This window comes from Vicugna pacos, chromosome 16 (assembly GCF_048564905.1).
Source record: "Vicugna pacos chromosome 16, VicPac4, whole genome shotgun sequence".
Lineage (NCBI taxonomy): Eukaryota > Metazoa > Chordata > Mammalia > Artiodactyla > Camelidae > Vicugna > Vicugna pacos.
This window is the reverse complement of record NC_133002.1, coordinates 36,377,381-36,394,314: the sequence shown is the minus strand read 5'-3', so window position 1 is coordinate 36,394,314 and position 16,934 is coordinate 36,377,381. Positions and strand designations below refer to the sequence as shown.

Genomic DNA, 16,934 nt, shown 5'->3' with positions numbered 1-16,934 from the left:
TGTGTCCTTCTACACTGCTTCTATTCACTCGAGATAACCTGGAACGTTCCTTTAAGCGTGGCGTAGCCCAGTACCATCATGTCATCTTTTAAGGGTGGGTGATAGAGTGGGAGAGGCTGGACCAAGAATCAGGAGACACGTTAAAGAGTCCAGGTTGTATCACGTGAGGGTGTCCCTCCACCAATCTGGGCTTCAAAAAGGAAAAAAAGTAGAAAAGGGCAAGGTCACAGCAGGTGGTGACTGAACTGCCTTCCGGGAAACCCCCCATAAGAGCCATTCACATAATTTTTCTTAGGGCAGGTGTCAGGAAGAGCAACACTCTCCTCACTTCCAGTGCAACTGCAACTCCTCCACCGTCATTCTGCAACGCCTTCTTTAACAATGCAAGCCTTATTCCTATATGCAAAGGAAGTTAGGAGCAAAGCACCACTTAGAAGCCACTCCTCAGCTGCTACCCCGTAAACCTAAGAAAAACGCCTACTTTGCACATTTGAGTGGCTCTGGTCCCTGGAAACCACGGTTCAACCCCCAAAGTTCTGAGCATCTCAGCTACTAGACCCTCAAAACCCTCCCCGAGACACAGACACAGACACACTCACAGCTTTCAGTACAAGTTTCCTTTTATTTTGAAATTGAAACAGCAGAATGAAGTGATTTGTGGCTGAAACAACCTTTATGGGAAAAGAAAACTGGAGTGCTCATCCAGCAAAAGAACAAACTCCAAAAGTCTGAGCCAGCTGCCCCATCTCCCCAAAGTACAGAGCAGATTGCAGGGTGGGAGTAAGGGTACAATCAAAATCCGGGTGGCGACGGCTGGCAGATTCCCAGCAAAGTACAATTTCCAAAGTGGTCGCGGTTACAGAATAGGGTCACGCAATCACAAGCACAATCCACCCCCCTCCCCAGCCCCCACCACGTTTCGCATTCTAAAAATACATTCTTCACTCTCCCGAGTGACATCTCAGGACTGGACACCAATTCACTTTGCCTCAGGGGATGGGGCTCTTTAATTCTGGTTTCTGGGACCAGGATCAAGATGCTGGAGAAAGGGGAGAATACAAATGGCGGTAGAGATGTTTATTCCTTATGCTAATTCATTATCTGCTGAAATTCATTTTGAACACCTTTACAGGGCAGGTTATAGAAAATTTACACAGAAGTGTTACAAGTGCCCCTCCCACCCCCACAGGTTGAAATGGTGAGTCCAGATTTAAGTACCCCAGCACACAGAAAGCCTTTGTTCTTGGTGGGGATGCCTGAAGTCACCTGGCAGGGAAGGTAACAGGGGGAACACAGGTAAGAGGAACTCTGGCAGGAATGGGGTGCGGGGGCGGGCAAGCCGGGGGCAGACTGTGAAAGCTGTACCTGTTAGAATAGCACATTATCTTAAACAAGTGGAGAAAATCGCCAAAGAGTGAAACTTATTCGTGGGGGAAAAAAAGAGAAAAGTTTGGGGAATTAAAACAATCCAGCAGTCACTGGAAAGTGTCTCCCTCTTTTTTTTTAATTTTTTTTTTGGTTTTTTTTTTTTAATTTTTTGGAAAGTGTTTTTTTTTTAAGGTAATATTTTTTTTCCTTTGGAAAAAGAAATCTTTTTCCCCCCCTAATCTAAGCAAGTGGAGTTGCCACTACCTAATTTATCTCTATTGTCTTGCTAAGAGGTAGATAAAACAAAAGTGAAATGGGGCTTCTATGAGGAGGTCCATTAGAGGGTGGGGAGGGGCTGGGACTGCCCAGTGGACTCCCCAACTACAAAGACTCCTGAGCGACCAGAGGGCTGGGCCCTCTGACTTTCAGGATAAAGGATCCTGCTCCACCTCTTCTCCTTCTAGAGCCAACTGTCCCCGTGAAGACTGGGAAGGGGGTACAGAGGACGTGGAGCATCTCAAAGAAACCCTGCTGAAGAGGTCTTAGCTCTGGCTTCCCCAGGCTTCCTGGCTTTGGGGCTGAGTAATGGGTTCCAGGCCAAGCCCCACATCTCACCTCCAGCCAGCCCCCTCTGGTAGAAGAGAGAAGGCAATTCCTCTCCTCACCCTCTGGTCCAAACAAGCCATCGCAGGTGAGAGAGGGACAAGCTGAAGGGAAGAGGTGAAGCATGGGACCCCAGGGCAAGGAGGGCAGAAAAGGGGACCTGACAGCCAGCCCCGCCCAACCCACCCGATGAGTAGGGGTCCCAGCAGGCAGGCCTGTTCCTCAAGGACAAACCTTTCGCGGCACAAGCCTCAGCTCACTCCTCCTGGCTGGGATCCAGACCCTCACGCACGAATCCCAGCTCTTGGTTCCAATCTCACTGTAAGGATTGAGGTAGTTCATCCATTTACTCTCAAAGCATCCATCACCTGTGGTTACTCGAAACACATGCCCCCGAGGAGCTTCCTGCTATTTCATTTACAAAAAAAAGTCTTTCTTTTGTCTTGTCCATCCAGATTCAACCATACTAAGACACCAGTCGTGGTGCCGTCAGACTGTGCCCCCGAGGAGGTGCACAGGGCCAAGGGTCAGGGTGGGGGCTCTGGCCCTCCTCTTCTAAATCCACCTTCGGTCACGAGGCCTCCTCCCTGTCCTGTACCCCGATAGAGAAGCCTTATGCATCCCAAGTTTTTAGCTGGTGTTGCCCTAAGTCTGAATACAAGAGAAAAGTTCTGCATCTAAAATCTCAAGAGTTGGAAAGGGAATGGCTTTATGTCCCCTGGCATTGAGAAGCTTTCTTCCATCTTCCTGCAGCTCCTGGGGCAGGCTGTGCTGTTTTCCTTCTACCAGTTTTTCAACAAATAGGCAAAAGTTGGCATGGTTTGCATGTCAAAGCCACTAGGATCTCCCCATGAACACTTCAGGGGAGAGAAGGGTGTCCCCACCCAAGTGGGAGGGAGGAGGAAAGGGCTGAGAGAACCAGGAAGTGAGGCAGTCCCTCGGGGGCTCTGTGAGGTAGTTACATAGCACTGCTGGTTCCCAGTTTGGCAGAGGGTATGTCTGGGGTGGGAGGAGGGGAAGGCACCCTTGAGAGCTAACTGAGGCCCCTCCTCATCGCCAGTCTGCCAGGCCTGAAGAGAACTCGCCGTGCTATCTCTGCAGTGGGGCAGGGGACGGAGCGCAGTCCCACGCGGAGGAGCCCCAAACTTCCCCTCCTTCCCCAAAGTGCAACCAGGAGCCATCAGACCCCCTTCTCAGCTCTTTACCCCTTGGCACATAGGCCCCCACATCCCCCAGGAGCCTCAGGAGGGGAGGGACGTGTCTTTAGCCCACTGTTTCCGGGGAGCCCTCCCCCTCTCAGACAGCCCAGGTAGATGTCGAAAGATGGTTATTGCTTTGATTCAGAAACAGCGTCTCTCAGCCTCTGTCTGTCTGTCTGTCTTTGGCACAGAGGAAAACGGACACATAGAACCTACTGGAGTGTTCCCCTCCAGAGTTCTCTGGGTTTTACACGGGGTCCTTTCTGCCAGTAGTGAGGCATAACTAAGAGGAAAGCTCCCAACCACCCCCAGAAGTGGGGAGCTCGGGGTAAAGGAAAAAGTACTGAGAAGGACTGGCAGAAAGAAGGGAAGTGAAGAGGAGGCGATGAAACTCCATGCCCCTCAAAACAGCTCTCTCCTCCCCAGACCCCTTCTAGGAGCCAAGTCCACAACCCACACTGCAAAAGGCAACCAGAACCTCAAGGGGATTCAAGCCATTGGGTGTCACTGTCAGATGCAGCTTCAAAATCAGGGAATCAAACCATTTTGGTTTTTCACGTGTTCCACAGAATTAAAAAATATATCTTAAAGTGATGGTCCTTTCTTAAAAATATATGTATGTAGTATGTAGCTCACACACATCTTAGAGCACAGAAGCTGTCTTTTTAAAGTCGCTTTTCTCAGATCATCCAAATCTCCCAAGTGCTTTTCACGTTAACTTGTTATCTCGCCAAAGATGGGGAAATGGAGGTGATGTGCAGGGGGGCATGAACTGCCCCAAGACCAAGCCTACAGGTCAAAGACAGGCCCTTCCTCCTGCTAAACCTTAACCACCAAACCATATTCCTTTGCTTTCTGTTGTATAACTTTCAAAATTTTCCTGCTGGGCAAATATCAGCCGTGCCTAATCCAAGTCAAGTCTGACAGTCCCTTGCCTCACTCCTGGTCTCTTCGGGGAGCTGAATCAGCCAAAGGGAAAGGACGTGGGCTTAAGGTGTGAAGGGAGCAGGATCCCAAGGAAACTGAACACTGCAACAATCACATTTCAGATACTGTGGGGGGCTTTACTCTGATGGTAGTTTGAACCAGATATCAAAGCATGCTTGCTGCTGAAAATTCACGTTAAATCACTAAATGGCCGATGTCTGAACGTTATCTGCTTCGTTTTGGAATAAAGCATATAGAGCCAGAGATAGAAGTTGGGAGACCCTTTTCTGTGGTTTGAACAGGTGGGGAGCTTAATTATACTGGCCTGATATCACCCCTAAACGCTTCCCTGCTCCCTCCTCTTTGGGGTGGACAGTTCTGGGGCTAAAAGCAATGTCACGGGGAGAAAGTGACAAGACATAAATGAGGCAAGAACCTGTCCCCAAGTCACATTTCCATATCCCCTGCCCCTCCTTGCCACCCACCACCCTAAGTCAAGAATTTGTACATTTGGGTCCACTGTTAGAATCAATCCGATCAATCTAAAGACGGGGAGACAGAGGGGGCAGTTATCCAATTATCTGTTTGCCCCTTGGTCCACTGATAAAGACCAAGAATCGCAAGATGGGACTGAAATGAAGCAACAATAACAAAAAATGAAAAGCATGTCAACGACAAACCAGGTGGACCTCTCTGAGGGTGAGAGGGTGGCTTTGTCTCTTCCACCAATGGAATCTTGGCTCCCATATTTTTAGACAGAGAAGTATAGATTTTTTTTTAAGGGTATGTTTTTTAGCTATTATTTCTCTCCTCGATAAAACGGAGGCAATATTTTAAAATATCTCAACAGCACCACTGGTGGGAAAAACCGACTGGGGTGCCCCTTGAACCCAAGGCGGGAGGGGAGACCACAGGCCGGGTGCTGGAGGCGGCTGGGGGCCACAGCTGTGCGAGGCCTGCTGGCCCCAGCGGGCAGGGCTTTCCGGGAGAGGCCGGCGCCGGCGAGCAGAGCCTGGCCCTGGGCGCTCCGGCTCGGCCCTCCCGCTCAGCCCAGCCTCTTCCCAAGGAGCAGCCCCGGCTGCCTTTCCCACAGGGCCTGTTCTCCATAGAGAGCTCCTAAAGGGTTACACTGGCTCATGTTGTAAGAAATTATGAAACATAACTTTCTCGTTTTTTTTTTCTTTTCATTAAAAAAATAAAATATTCAAGACTATCAGCTTCTCTTTTGCTTTGCTTTTCTTTTTTCTTTTTTTATATAAAATATCAGCAAGCCGCAAAGAAAAAAAGATTAAAAAAAGAGGTGGGGGGAACAAAGAGGAAAGTAATTGCTGAGGTAACTTCATACCTTGAGGTAGTTTACTTCGCGCACAGCATTACCTGACTGACTCCGCCCACGTCATGGTTGTCTTGTTGTTACTGCAGTTGTTGCAATGTCGGAAGGAGGGGAGTCCAAGCACGGGCTTTCCCACATGCAGAGAGGCCTTCCTCCCTTCCCAGCACACTTGATAGCATTGTCCAAGGTAGCTAAAGTGCACCACCTGGCTCACATGCACTGACAATCAGTACATTAGGAGGGGAGGCCTAACCTCATTTAACTGATGGCTGATGTCTTCCACAAGGGCTGAACTTAGAAAAACGGGATCTTACTGAGCCTGGAAAATAAATTAAGCTTATTTACCCCTCTGTGCATAATGTTGCTGGTATTTTGAATTTTGTTGGTTTTCTTTTTTTAGGCACACATTACATCATGCCAATGACTCGTGGAGACAGAAGCCATCAGTTAAATATGCCTCTAGGATAAAAACAGAAGCAAATACTCTCCAAGTTACTGAATATTCATAATATATGCCAAATGATGGACTTCAGCTTTATCAGGAGCTGAGGGTCGGGTTCCACGTCCCACCACCACCAAGGGAACAGTGCCGTGGGGGGGAGTGCCCCGCAACCCCTGCTTCTGGGAACCAGCCCTTCTGGGAGCACATGGGCCGGGGTGAGGGCACAGTGGCAGCCTTTAGGGTCACTCAAGCCCTCCATGGAACTGAGACTTTATCAAGGGGAGTTAGTATCCCCTTCCCAGTGCTCATATCCAATCATTAAAATAGACTTTAAAAAAATATAAAATCTGCCTGAGAATGATGGGAATCAGGGACAGTACAGTGGTCGGCCCCACCCTGCTGAGCACTTAGCACCACCCAGGTGCACCTGGACATGAGGTGGGACTCACATGGTTAGAGGGACATGAATGGGGTGAGGAATCTTGTGGGGAAGCCCCAACAGAGGGGCAAATTTCACCTGTGCCAATTTTTCAAGGTGGTGATCTGGACTAGATCAGCCACAAGGGCACTCCTTTTAAACGTGGATTACTATAAATTTTAATCATGTTTCTCCCCCATTCTCTCTCTATTCCTTGTTGTGCCTACTGGTTGGTTAGGAAGGGATTGGAATTAAACTGCAGATGCTGGCGTGTCTTCTCCCTTTGAATCAATAATGTAAGGAAAGCAATGCACTGGTTCCCACTTCTGCTGGCAGCGGTTAAGACAGGACAGCGTGAATGTAGGAAGAGGCTATGTCAGGGCACGAGAATAGAGGTATTTTAATCAATAAAACCAAGTAGGACAAGGCTGGAAGGATTTCAGGGTCAAGAAGAAAACCATCCTTTGAGGCTGATCAAAGCACCCCTCTACATGTTTTAAAAACCTGAAGGAAATTTTATTTCTCTTCCCACTGGGGTCTGACCCACCCTCTTGGTGGGACTTGGAGAACTTAAACAATCCACGTTTAAAAGCACCCTGAGCTAGAATTTCCACGGTGACACCCTGAGGGGTGGGCAGTGTTGGGCCAATTGGTTGGGTGTTTGGGGCTGAGAGATCAGGGTTCCTCACTGGAACATCTTTCTCAAGCCAAGTGGGCAAACCTGATCTACACACATCCCGGCCCAAGTGTCCCTGATTCCCACTCATTCTCAGGCCTGCTGGGGAGAACATGCTCTCGATTTCAGCCTGTTGTCCTTGAGTCGACATGACGGGAGGGGGCTGGTCACTTCCTCCGAGCCTGGGCCTGGTTACTCTGTCCCTTTTGGTGCAGCTGTTTGACTTGGGCCAAGATGTCTCGTATCTTCCGCTGAGCCATCTGCAGAAAGAACAGGCCGAGAGGTGAGGGGAGGATCTCCAAAGGCAAGGAGACAGCCCTACATGGGGAGAGAGGACAACAGGATCCAACACCGACCACAAACACCACAGGTCACGTGGGACTTAGAAGATTGATCTCTTTCAGCCAACTTGGAGCCCGAGGAGGTCTGCTGGGAACGGGACCCTAAAACGATGAATGTCTGTGGTTGAAGGTCTTTTTTGTTCGCTATATGCAGGGTCTCCTGAACCAGCACACAGCTCTTCTTAAAATCGAAGGTGTTTACGCTCGAGATGAAACCGAATTCTATTCAGGCAAGAGGTGTGTGCTTATGGGTACAAAGTAAAGACCAACACAGTAACTCCTGGTGGAAAATCAAACAAAACCAGAGCAATATGGGGAAAGGTAACTTTCGCTCATGGAAATAGTGGCATGGTTCGTGCAAAATCCAAGAAGCAACCTTCCTTCCGAGGCCACTGGGCACAGGATCCATGTGATGCCATACCCCTCCTCAAGGATTTAAACTTATTGAAAAATGAAAGTGTGGATTTGTTGTGTTGTTTAAAAAAAAAGAAGACAGAAGATTGAAGGTTAGAGTGACCTTAAGTTTCATGCCGCCAAACAGACCCTGAGCACTGGATTCATATGGAGGAGGGGGAAGCACAGTAATACGAACTCATTCATCACAATTTAAAACATGACAACGATTAAAAACGGACAAAGTTGACACATGGGACTGAACCCAAGGCAGAATTCCCAGAGGTTCCACGAGTGTGTGTTGTCAAAAGGTCAAAAATCAGGAGACCTTGTCACCAATCACAAGTCCACTCACTACGCATGGAAATGTCCCAGGAAAGAAGACGAAAGAAATGCCTGGAGCTGAGAAAACCAAACGGCAGTGAAATAAGCTCCACTGTGAAAATGGACCCAAAAAACCCCCAAAGGGCTGATATCTTTATTCTTTCCTTCTTAAAGGTTTCTTCACTTTTATAAGTGAAAGTTCTATATGGGAAATCAACTGCAAAATGGGATTCACTTGACAGAAATTTACCAGAATGTCTCCTTTCCATAAACTGAGCACTTGGTTTCTTGGTTAAAGAGAAAGTGAGTCAAACTACATATAAAATAAACAAGGACCTGTTGTAAAGCATAGGGAACTATATTCAATTTCTTACAATAACATAATGAAAAAGAATCTGAAAAAGAACCTATACGTATATATGTACATATAACTGAACCATTTTGCTGTACACCTGCAACTAACAACACTGCAAATCAATTATACTTCAATTAAAAAATTAAAATTAAAAAAGGGACAGTGGGTGCAGGTTGAGGAAATAATGTGAAGTTAATATTTATATATTAATTCCCCCCATCAGCCCCGTGCTTCATGTTTTACATGGGTTTTCATCTAGTTCTCATCGTAACCAATGAAAAACATCTCTCCGTCTGTACATAATACAGCCTGTCTCCATGAATTCCTGGCTACATCATTTACCTCTTAAATTTCATATTCCTCTTCTGTAAAATAAGGTTGTTACAAGGATTAAAGGCCTTAATAGAGGCCACACGGAACACTGCTTGGTGTATCAGAAGCACCCATAAATCTAAGATATTTTGTGGTTATTAATGGCTCTCAAAGGGCCGTCAGAGAAAGCTGCTCATCCAAGCCTTCTGGTTCCAAAACCCAAGTCGCTGATGTTGGGCAGCCACGCTCCACTGGGGTCTGGGTTCCTGCTTTGCCCTTGATTGCTGGAGGAGTCTCAGGCCATCACAAGTCAGCTCTGATATGTTTGTCCTCTATGAATGGAAGTGGTTGTATCCAATAGTCTCTATACCCTTTCTGGCTCCAACACTGGGGGTTTTAGGAAAACCCCACCAGCTTTTAATCATCCTAAAATTTTAACCTGGTATCTGTCCTCTTTTCTAGGCTCTGGGGTCAGTCCCAATGCTGGGCAGTGCTGTCTCAGTGGAGGCAGTGCAGAGACGGGGAGTTCCAGAATAAAAACAGGAGGGGGAAGAACTGGAAGCAAGATGGAGCAGTCGTCCTGGGAGAGGTGAAGGACTGTGCTGAAAATAGGCAATCCAGGACGTTGACATGTTCCACGAACAACACTGGGTGGTGGGTAATACCAGTTTCTCTTCTTAGCCAGTGCAAAAGGGAAGGACTAAGGTTAAACAGGGGTCACTATTAACATACAACATATAATATATAACAGTTACTATGCATAACATATACTATATATGAAAATTGTCAAATCATTTGCAGGCAGAGTCCCCAGGACTTGTCAAGGTCATGCTTCTGCAGTCCTGCTTTTCTGGTCCCTGGGGTCCTGCTGCCCTCCTGTGATGGGGAAGGACCTTAGGTACCTGGCTGGCATAAAAATGCCCGATGATCTTGACGATGACCTGGTCGTTCTCATCAGGGGTCTGGTCTCTTGGCACCACCACCTCAGCTGCAGTCAAATTTTGCAGCTCATTCACCTGGGGACAGGAGTGTGGGCAGGGAGGACAGGTCAGAGAGGAGCTCGGGGTGCTGTCAAGGAACCACAGATCGGATTGGAGGGAGGGGCAAGAGGCAGGTCACCAGCAGGTAGAAACTGGAGAAGTTAGAAGCTGGGGCTAGGAAACAATCAATTAATTGGGCAAATCGGGGGAGGTCTAAGGTTGAGCAGGGTCGGGGAGCAGGAGGCGCCAGGAGAGCTGTTGGGTTTGGGGACTAATGCCTAGAACTTTCAACCTGGCCCTCAAGGCTCACCGTTTTGCCACCTTTGCCGATGACCCGGCCAGCTGCCGACGCTGGCACCCGGATGTGTGTCTCCAGCTTTACTTCTTCCTTGGGACCAAAGAAGTTCTCCTCTTTGAGTTTTCCATAAATTCTTCCCTGAGCCTGAGAAGTGGAGGTCATTGTTACATCAGTGGACCACACATATACATATATGACAAAAGGGGAGCCCCCACACCCAACAGGCCCTCCCCTGCTTAGGGGTGGATCACGACTAGGCCCAGTGATACAAAAGGTCCACAGTGTTGCCCTGTCAGTCTCCCTCCTGCTCACTTTTAACACCGGGAGCCAAGGCGCAGCAACTGAACACATAACTCCCTAGAGGAATGTAACACCTAAGCTACATGCCAGACCTGGGGGCTCTGGGATGCTTGCATGGTTTGGAGAGGCAGTGGCCAGCAATCAAGTCATGGCTCTGAGTGGCAGCTGGTCCAGACACTCAGATGGAAGACCGCTGGTCACTCTGCACAGCCTACAGAGCTGTCCTCGTTCTCCATCCCTGTCTAGGTCAGGATAAGGTAACTATCAGTTCTATGACTGTCTGCCCAGAAGTTCAAGAACCTAGGCATGTAGTAGGGACATGTAGGGGGAAAAAAAGGGCCTTCCTTCAAGGAAGAGCCATCAGACTTCCTTCTTCCCCATATATTTACCATCAGGATGTAAAGAGGGAAGGAGAAGCCAACAGATTTAAGTCTAATGACAATCTGAAAGCATCTCTGCAGTCCTATATTTTGCAGGGAAGCTTAAAAACGTGGTGCAGATTTGCACTCCCACCCAAACTCAATTTCCCTGGGTCCTACTTGGAGAAACAATAAAGATCAGAACCTTGAATTGGGCCTCTGGGGGTCCAGTGATGATGACCATACGAACTTTGGAGTCAGGAGTTTCAGGAGGAGCAATCTGCAAAGCAAACATTGGTCAAAGAGATGCCCTCTGTCTCCACCTCCTCCAGACCCCCTACCACAACACTGAGGGCCAGGGGAGTGGAGAACAGAGACCCTGACCCCCGAGGCTGTTGCCCCTTCACCAAACCTCTTATGAGGGCATGGGTGCATTTGTTCTGGACATTCCCTAAATAGGGGCTCCTGCCCATACCCTACCTGCCCTCATCCCCTAGGAGATTTCAACAGAATCCTGCCAGATGGCCAGTCGGGGGAGGGCAGTGACCACCCACAGAATCTCCCAGAGGCCTTTTTCACCAGGAACACACACTGCATTTGACTAAAATCTTTCAGACCACTGAAACCAATGGATTTAGCCTTGTGAAACCAACAGGTTCTCCCTTCTCTCCCCTGAGCCCTGGCCAGGGAGGATATAAGACAGCTACCATCTAATGAGCAAGCCCTGTGCACAAGGCACTGACCAAGCCAGGGGCTGTGGCTGCATTATTTCAGAGAACTATCACGGCTACTGTACTGAGGAGGAAACTGAGGCTCCCGTAGCTTAGAAGCTGGGATTTGAACCTAAGTCAGTCTTGTGTGAACCTAAGCTCTCTTTCTTTGCTACAATTCCACCTCCTCCCTTAGCCCAAAAGCCCAGGAGCCCAGAAGGTGCTCCACTGGACCAAGCGGGGTCAAAAGCAAAGGGGCCTGGGACCACAAGGGGGAAACGCTAGCCAGGCAGGGTGTCTGGGAACAGAGTAGAGCGTGATGGAAGCAAGGCAGAGCAGGTCACCTTGATGGAGGCGCTGGCGAAACGAGAGAGCTGTTTGATGTGCTGCCCCTTCTTGCCGATGATGGCGCCCACCGCCTGGGCAGGAATGAACACCTGCACCATCTCCTGCTCCGGAGCCTGCTGCCAAAACATGTCATGTTATTACCATGGCCAAGGGGCAGGGCCCAGAAGCCCCTCCGTGGCCCTGTCCTGCGTCCTCAAAGCTCTCCCTCTGTCCAGGAGGGGCAAATGGAAGAAGCCGGGCAGGAGGAAGAGGAAGAGTGCTGCTAGCATCCCGGGCAGTACCCGAGGCTGCCACCCACAGGGCTGACACTCGGAAGGGCTGGTGCCAGTGACTGGGAGCACTGCAGCAGGCGGGTGAGGGGAGGGGAGGGCGGCGATGTGCATCCCCAGGCCCCACTTCCCTCTCCCTGCGAATTCCCAACCATGAGGCTTCCACAAGGAGGTGGACTCTTAAGCACGGCCACAGGCAGCCCAGGGGCTCCCCCGTAGTAAGACCCTGCACCTACCATAAAGGAACTGTAGGGAGCGGCTCCGGTGACGCTGCTGGGGGGCGGTGGGACTGCACTGGACGATGCTGGGAAAAGACCCACAGCAGCCAAGTTCAGGCCGGGGATGAGATGAGACTGCAGCTGGAGGAGGAAGGTCAGGAGAAGAGGTCAGCTCACTCTGACAGAGCCTGATGACCCCTGTACGTGGCCCTGGCTGAACAGGAGTGTGAGTGCCCCTGGGAGAGTGGACCAAAATAGGATAATTACATGCTTTTACCCCAAACCCGCCTGCCCTTCTGGTTTTCAGACACTTGCATGTACACTGAGGGTTCTTTCCACACTAAGAACCGGCACCTCCAATGAGGGCTGACAGTGTGAGGCCCTCAGACATCCTTCCTCTTCAGCTGATTACTCTGCTGACAGAGACAGACCAGACTCACGGCCCCGTGCTGTACTGTTCCCGCGGGGGGAGGCGGGAGGGGAGGGGGCAAATCTCCCCCTTGATGTCTGAAACTCATCTTTTGGGTCATGTGTCCCACATCCTCACTCCTTTTTAAAAACTAGATGAAAACCGTGGACTCTTTCCCCACTGAAATGCCCATAAATCACAAAATTTATAGGAGGATCACAGACCTCAAAACCCAAGATGAGACCCCCCCGCTCACACCCCAGGAAACAAATGAGGACTCCCTGTTAATTCAACTTAAATGCAGAGTGAGCTCCCCAAGGCCGCCCAGCACGTGGATGCCCGCCCCACCGGGCCCCGCTTCTGCTGCGGCTCAGGCTCAGAGACGGGTCCGCAGAGGTCCCCAGCACTCACACTCATGGCAGCCACGTCATTCTCATAGGCTTCCCGAACTTTCTTCATGATCTCCTGCTCTGCCCTGCAGCAGTTCTCAATGGCCCCCTTCACGGTGATGGTCCTCTCGGGGTTATAGAGGGTGAGGTCCTGCAGCCTTGGGGCGGAGGAACAGAGCAACGTCAACCTTCCCCAGACAGGCCGGGACCGGGGAACAGGCCCCAGTTGGGGACACAGCAGCACCTTTCTGCAGGCTCTTTCGCTTTGGCAGGGAGAGAGGTACAGGGAGGTGAGGATGCCCAGCACAGCCAGGTTTCCGCCGCTAGCAGAGCCAGGGGGACACTCGAGACTGGAAGCTTCCCCAGCGGTGCTGCCAGGCAATCCATTCCATTTCTGTGCCCTCTGGAACAGAGTAGTTGCTCTGCCCACAGGTGAGTCTGACAAAATCAAGCGGCACAGCACTCACAGAGGCACTAGGCCACCCCACGGAGCGCGGGCTCAGGGCTCAGAAAAGGACCTGGGTCCGCCCACTTTCCTTGGCCTGGCAAATGCACCTGAAACCCCAAAGCCCTGGCTCCTGGCCTCAGGCTCTCTCCTCCAGATGCCGATCAAGTGAGAGATGTGGCAGCAGAGGACTGAAGGGACAGCGGCCTCCCAACCGCCCCCCAGGCCACAGCAGTGATGGGAGAGCTCCAGCCCTGATAGCCACGAATGCTCCTGACAGCTTCTTTGACCCCTCCTCTTCAATAAGCAGAAACTGCATCCATGTATTTAGGCCCAGTAATGAAATGCTGCCACCCCCGGTGCCGGGCACCCACTCAGAGAAGGAAATGAAGGAGCCTTACGAGGAGATGGTGATTTTTGTCTCTGTGTCCTGCTCCACCTTCTTCAGGTTGCGCCCCTCCTTGCCAATGAGACGCCCCACGAAGTTATTATGGGCCAGGATCTTCAGGGGAACCTCGTCAGCCCTTGGGAAGAAGGGAGGGACAAGAGCTCCTTAAACGGGGGGCCACACCAAGGCTGGGCTGTCATGCCACCGCAGATGTGGGTGTTTCCAGGACAAACCATGGGACACAATTACCAGAGAAAACCCGCAGATCAGTGGTCATTCAGTGACAGAGAAATGGGGAAGGAGGGTTGGGTGGCTGAGGGCACAAAGTCTATGAGGGCGATGGATATGGTCCTTATCTTAATTGTAGTGATGGCTTTGTAGGTATACTCATACTAAACCTCATCCAACTGCATACTTTCAAATGGACTACAGAATTCTGTGCAGCTCATAAAGAGGTGAATCTATGTACTGACGCATGGCAGTGAAAAAAGCCAGCTAAGGAACAGCATGTTCATATACTCCTACAGGTGCTAAAACACACCCACACCCACATGCACACACACCTGTGAGTGCACAGAACTGCTAGATGCACAAGGTGCTATTTGTGGGAAAGAGGACTTCATTTCTCAGTCTTCTATCCTTTTGTACAACTTCTGCATCTATTTATCTCTGTATTCTTGCTTAAAAAAAGTTTGTGTTAGAGAAGGTGGTAGTCCCCACATTCCCAGAGAAGCTGAAGCCTTACGTTTTGGTGTCCTTTGCCTCCTTGTGCATAATCTCCAAGATCATCTTACAGGCAGAGGAGCAGCCCTCGGGGGTCGAGTGGACGCTGATGGCCTTCTCAGCAGCGCCTGCGTTCTCTTTCCTGTGCACGTCGATCCTGAGGGCCACAAGCACACAGATGGTTAGTTGTCCCTGGTAAAACCAGGACACTCTTCACACCCCCTGCTGTCTCTCCTCCGCCACAGGTGCAAACCCGCTCTCCTTGGAACAAGGCCAAGTGCAGACGTGGGATGGGCAGAGAAAGGGCCAGCATGTTGCTATGGATTCTGTCTTAATCAGGAGGTGATGGCTGAGAATGATGGCATCTATTATGGGAATGCAGGCTTGTGGATCAACAGCCCCACAGCTCAAAAGCTGCATTTCCCCTTGAATTCTGGTCCCCCTCCCCCACCTTGAAACAACTATAAAGGGAACGCACGTTGTCCCAAATTAAAAGTAAATAATAAAAGCATGCATTATGAATAAGGACATAATGTGACCTGTTCTTTTTCACAGAGTACACACTGATAAGCTATAAAAACCAGAGAAGAGGAGTGGTAGTGGTGGAATGGGAGATAGGAAAGAATTATGAGGTCCCCGAGGCTGGCCAGCTCTGTTGCCACCCGTAAGCGGTGCTAAAACCACAAAGCACTAAGGAGTGGCTGACTTACCAAGACTAGGTTTGCTTGGTTAGACTTTCTACGAGAAATAGAACCCTTCTTACTAATGACAGTGTGTGGCCCCGCCACTGCCACCAAATGGCACACTCCAGGCTTATTCTACCTCCCCAGTTGCCCATCTCTTCTTGGAAGGCTGCAATCAGAAGCAGTGACCCCTGACTGAAAGGAGAATGGAACACGTTCCAGGCAACATCTCTGAAGGGTAAAGGGAGGTGCCTTGCCTCCCGGGTACCAACCACTGTTTCCTGCCCCCACCTTCATCCCCCCCGGCATTCAAGACTCACTTGGACTGGGTCTGTTTTGTGATGTTGCGGATGGTGGCACCCTCCTTGCCAATGATGGCGCCCACATACTGGGTGGGCACCAGGAGCCGCAGGGGGATGTCCACTTGCTGCTGCTTGGCCGGGGCCCCTGCTGCCACAGGGGAGCCCTGGCGGGGCTGACCCCGAGAGCCAAAGCCTCCTCGGCGCCCGTTCTCAGGACCCTGTGCTATCTGCTCATCGGGAATGTAGGAGACTTTCAAGGCGTGGTTCTCCAGCTGATGGCCGTTCAGCTTCATGATGGCTCTGAGGACAGAGGGAGAATCTACTGGTCACTTCAAGTCACGCCAGTCACACCAAATGCCCTCCACGTGTAAAGCACTCTGCTGGGTTCCAAGATGGAACACACTACAAGGGGAGATGACCACCTGCCCACCACCTAAAGAACCTTCCAGTCTAAACGGCACAGAACATCAAATAAGGTATTATGTAACACAAATATGTTATTTCCATTGCATTTTGTGGCTGACTTGTTAATTTCAGCCAGAAGGACCTACTATATTGGATTTATGTGAGAGTCGCATGTGGTTCACACTAAATAAATGCACACTGAAGAGATTTGTTGTTTTTACACCTATTGAGTCAAGTACCTTCCATGTTTAAGCAAACTCCATGGAAACAGAAGAGGTGGAGCAGAATGGCTTGCTTACCAGTTGGAAGCAGGCGTTTAAGTATATCTGGGATGTCTGCAAAACGGGAGGATTAACAGTACAGGGAGGGGACAAGCACCATCCACTCCCAGGGGAGATGCTGGTTAGAAATGTTAACAAGGTAACAATATGTAGTAGGAAGTAAGCAAGTGTTGACTTAAAACCAGGCTAAAGGTCATAGACCCTTCAAAACTAAATGTGGCAAACGGCCTGACAGAATATAGATCAGCACACAAAATGCACAAGTCTGTCAGCCCCACAGGGTGGAGAAGTGTGATTGCTCAACCAAACTGCTAAGGAACCAGAAATTATGGGTATGCTGGGACTAATAGGACCCTAAGCAAGTTAAACTGGACTTAGGTGGAACCGTGCAATAAAATGTCTGCCTGCACCACATCATAACAAACCTCGCAGTTCCTCCTCACTACCACTAGATGGCGATATCAACACGGTAAAGGACCCTATAGTTCTCTGGCAACCAGGGACCTATCATAAGCCAGTATTTTTTTCTGACGAGGATTTCCCACCTTCCCTGGGAGGTCTTTGGGCCCCTACTTTCAAAGGATTGATATTTGCTGTCAATCCTCCTGGTGAGTTTCTGAACCTTTGAGATCCCTGAACCAAAAGATAAGAGTCTGGGGTTGGTTGCAACAAAATCAGAGCCAACATGGTGACTCCTGCCTACACGGACCCCCTCCCTGTCCAAACAGGGGCGCCT

General features: G+C 50.0%; 1 protein-coding gene across 1 annotated transcript in view; it reads right to left on the bottom strand.

Annotated features, from left to right (window-relative positions):
- Positions 1–6,782: 6,782 nt before the first annotated feature.
- IGF2BP1 (insulin like growth factor 2 mRNA binding protein 1) overlaps positions 6,783–16,934 on the bottom strand; it is a 35,724-nt gene continuing 25,572 nt past the window's right edge. The window contains exons 6-15 of the mRNA XM_006214181.4: positions 15,531–15,812; positions 14,550–14,684; positions 13,818–13,940; positions 12,994–13,129; positions 12,192–12,314; positions 11,683–11,802; positions 10,834–10,908; positions 9,982–10,113; positions 9,594–9,707; positions 6,783–7,226 (exon numbers count right to left, since the gene is read on the bottom strand). Coding sequence (XP_006214243.1) covers positions 7,134–7,226; positions 9,594–9,707; positions 9,982–10,113; positions 10,834–10,908; positions 11,683–11,802; positions 12,192–12,314; positions 12,994–13,129; positions 13,818–13,940; positions 14,550–14,684; positions 15,531–15,812 — 1,333 coding nt within the window. The 3' untranslated portion in view covers positions 6,783–7,133. The remainder of the gene's footprint in view (positions 7,227–9,593; positions 9,708–9,981; positions 10,114–10,833; positions 10,909–11,682; positions 11,803–12,191; positions 12,315–12,993; positions 13,130–13,817; positions 13,941–14,549; positions 14,685–15,530; positions 15,813–16,934) is intronic.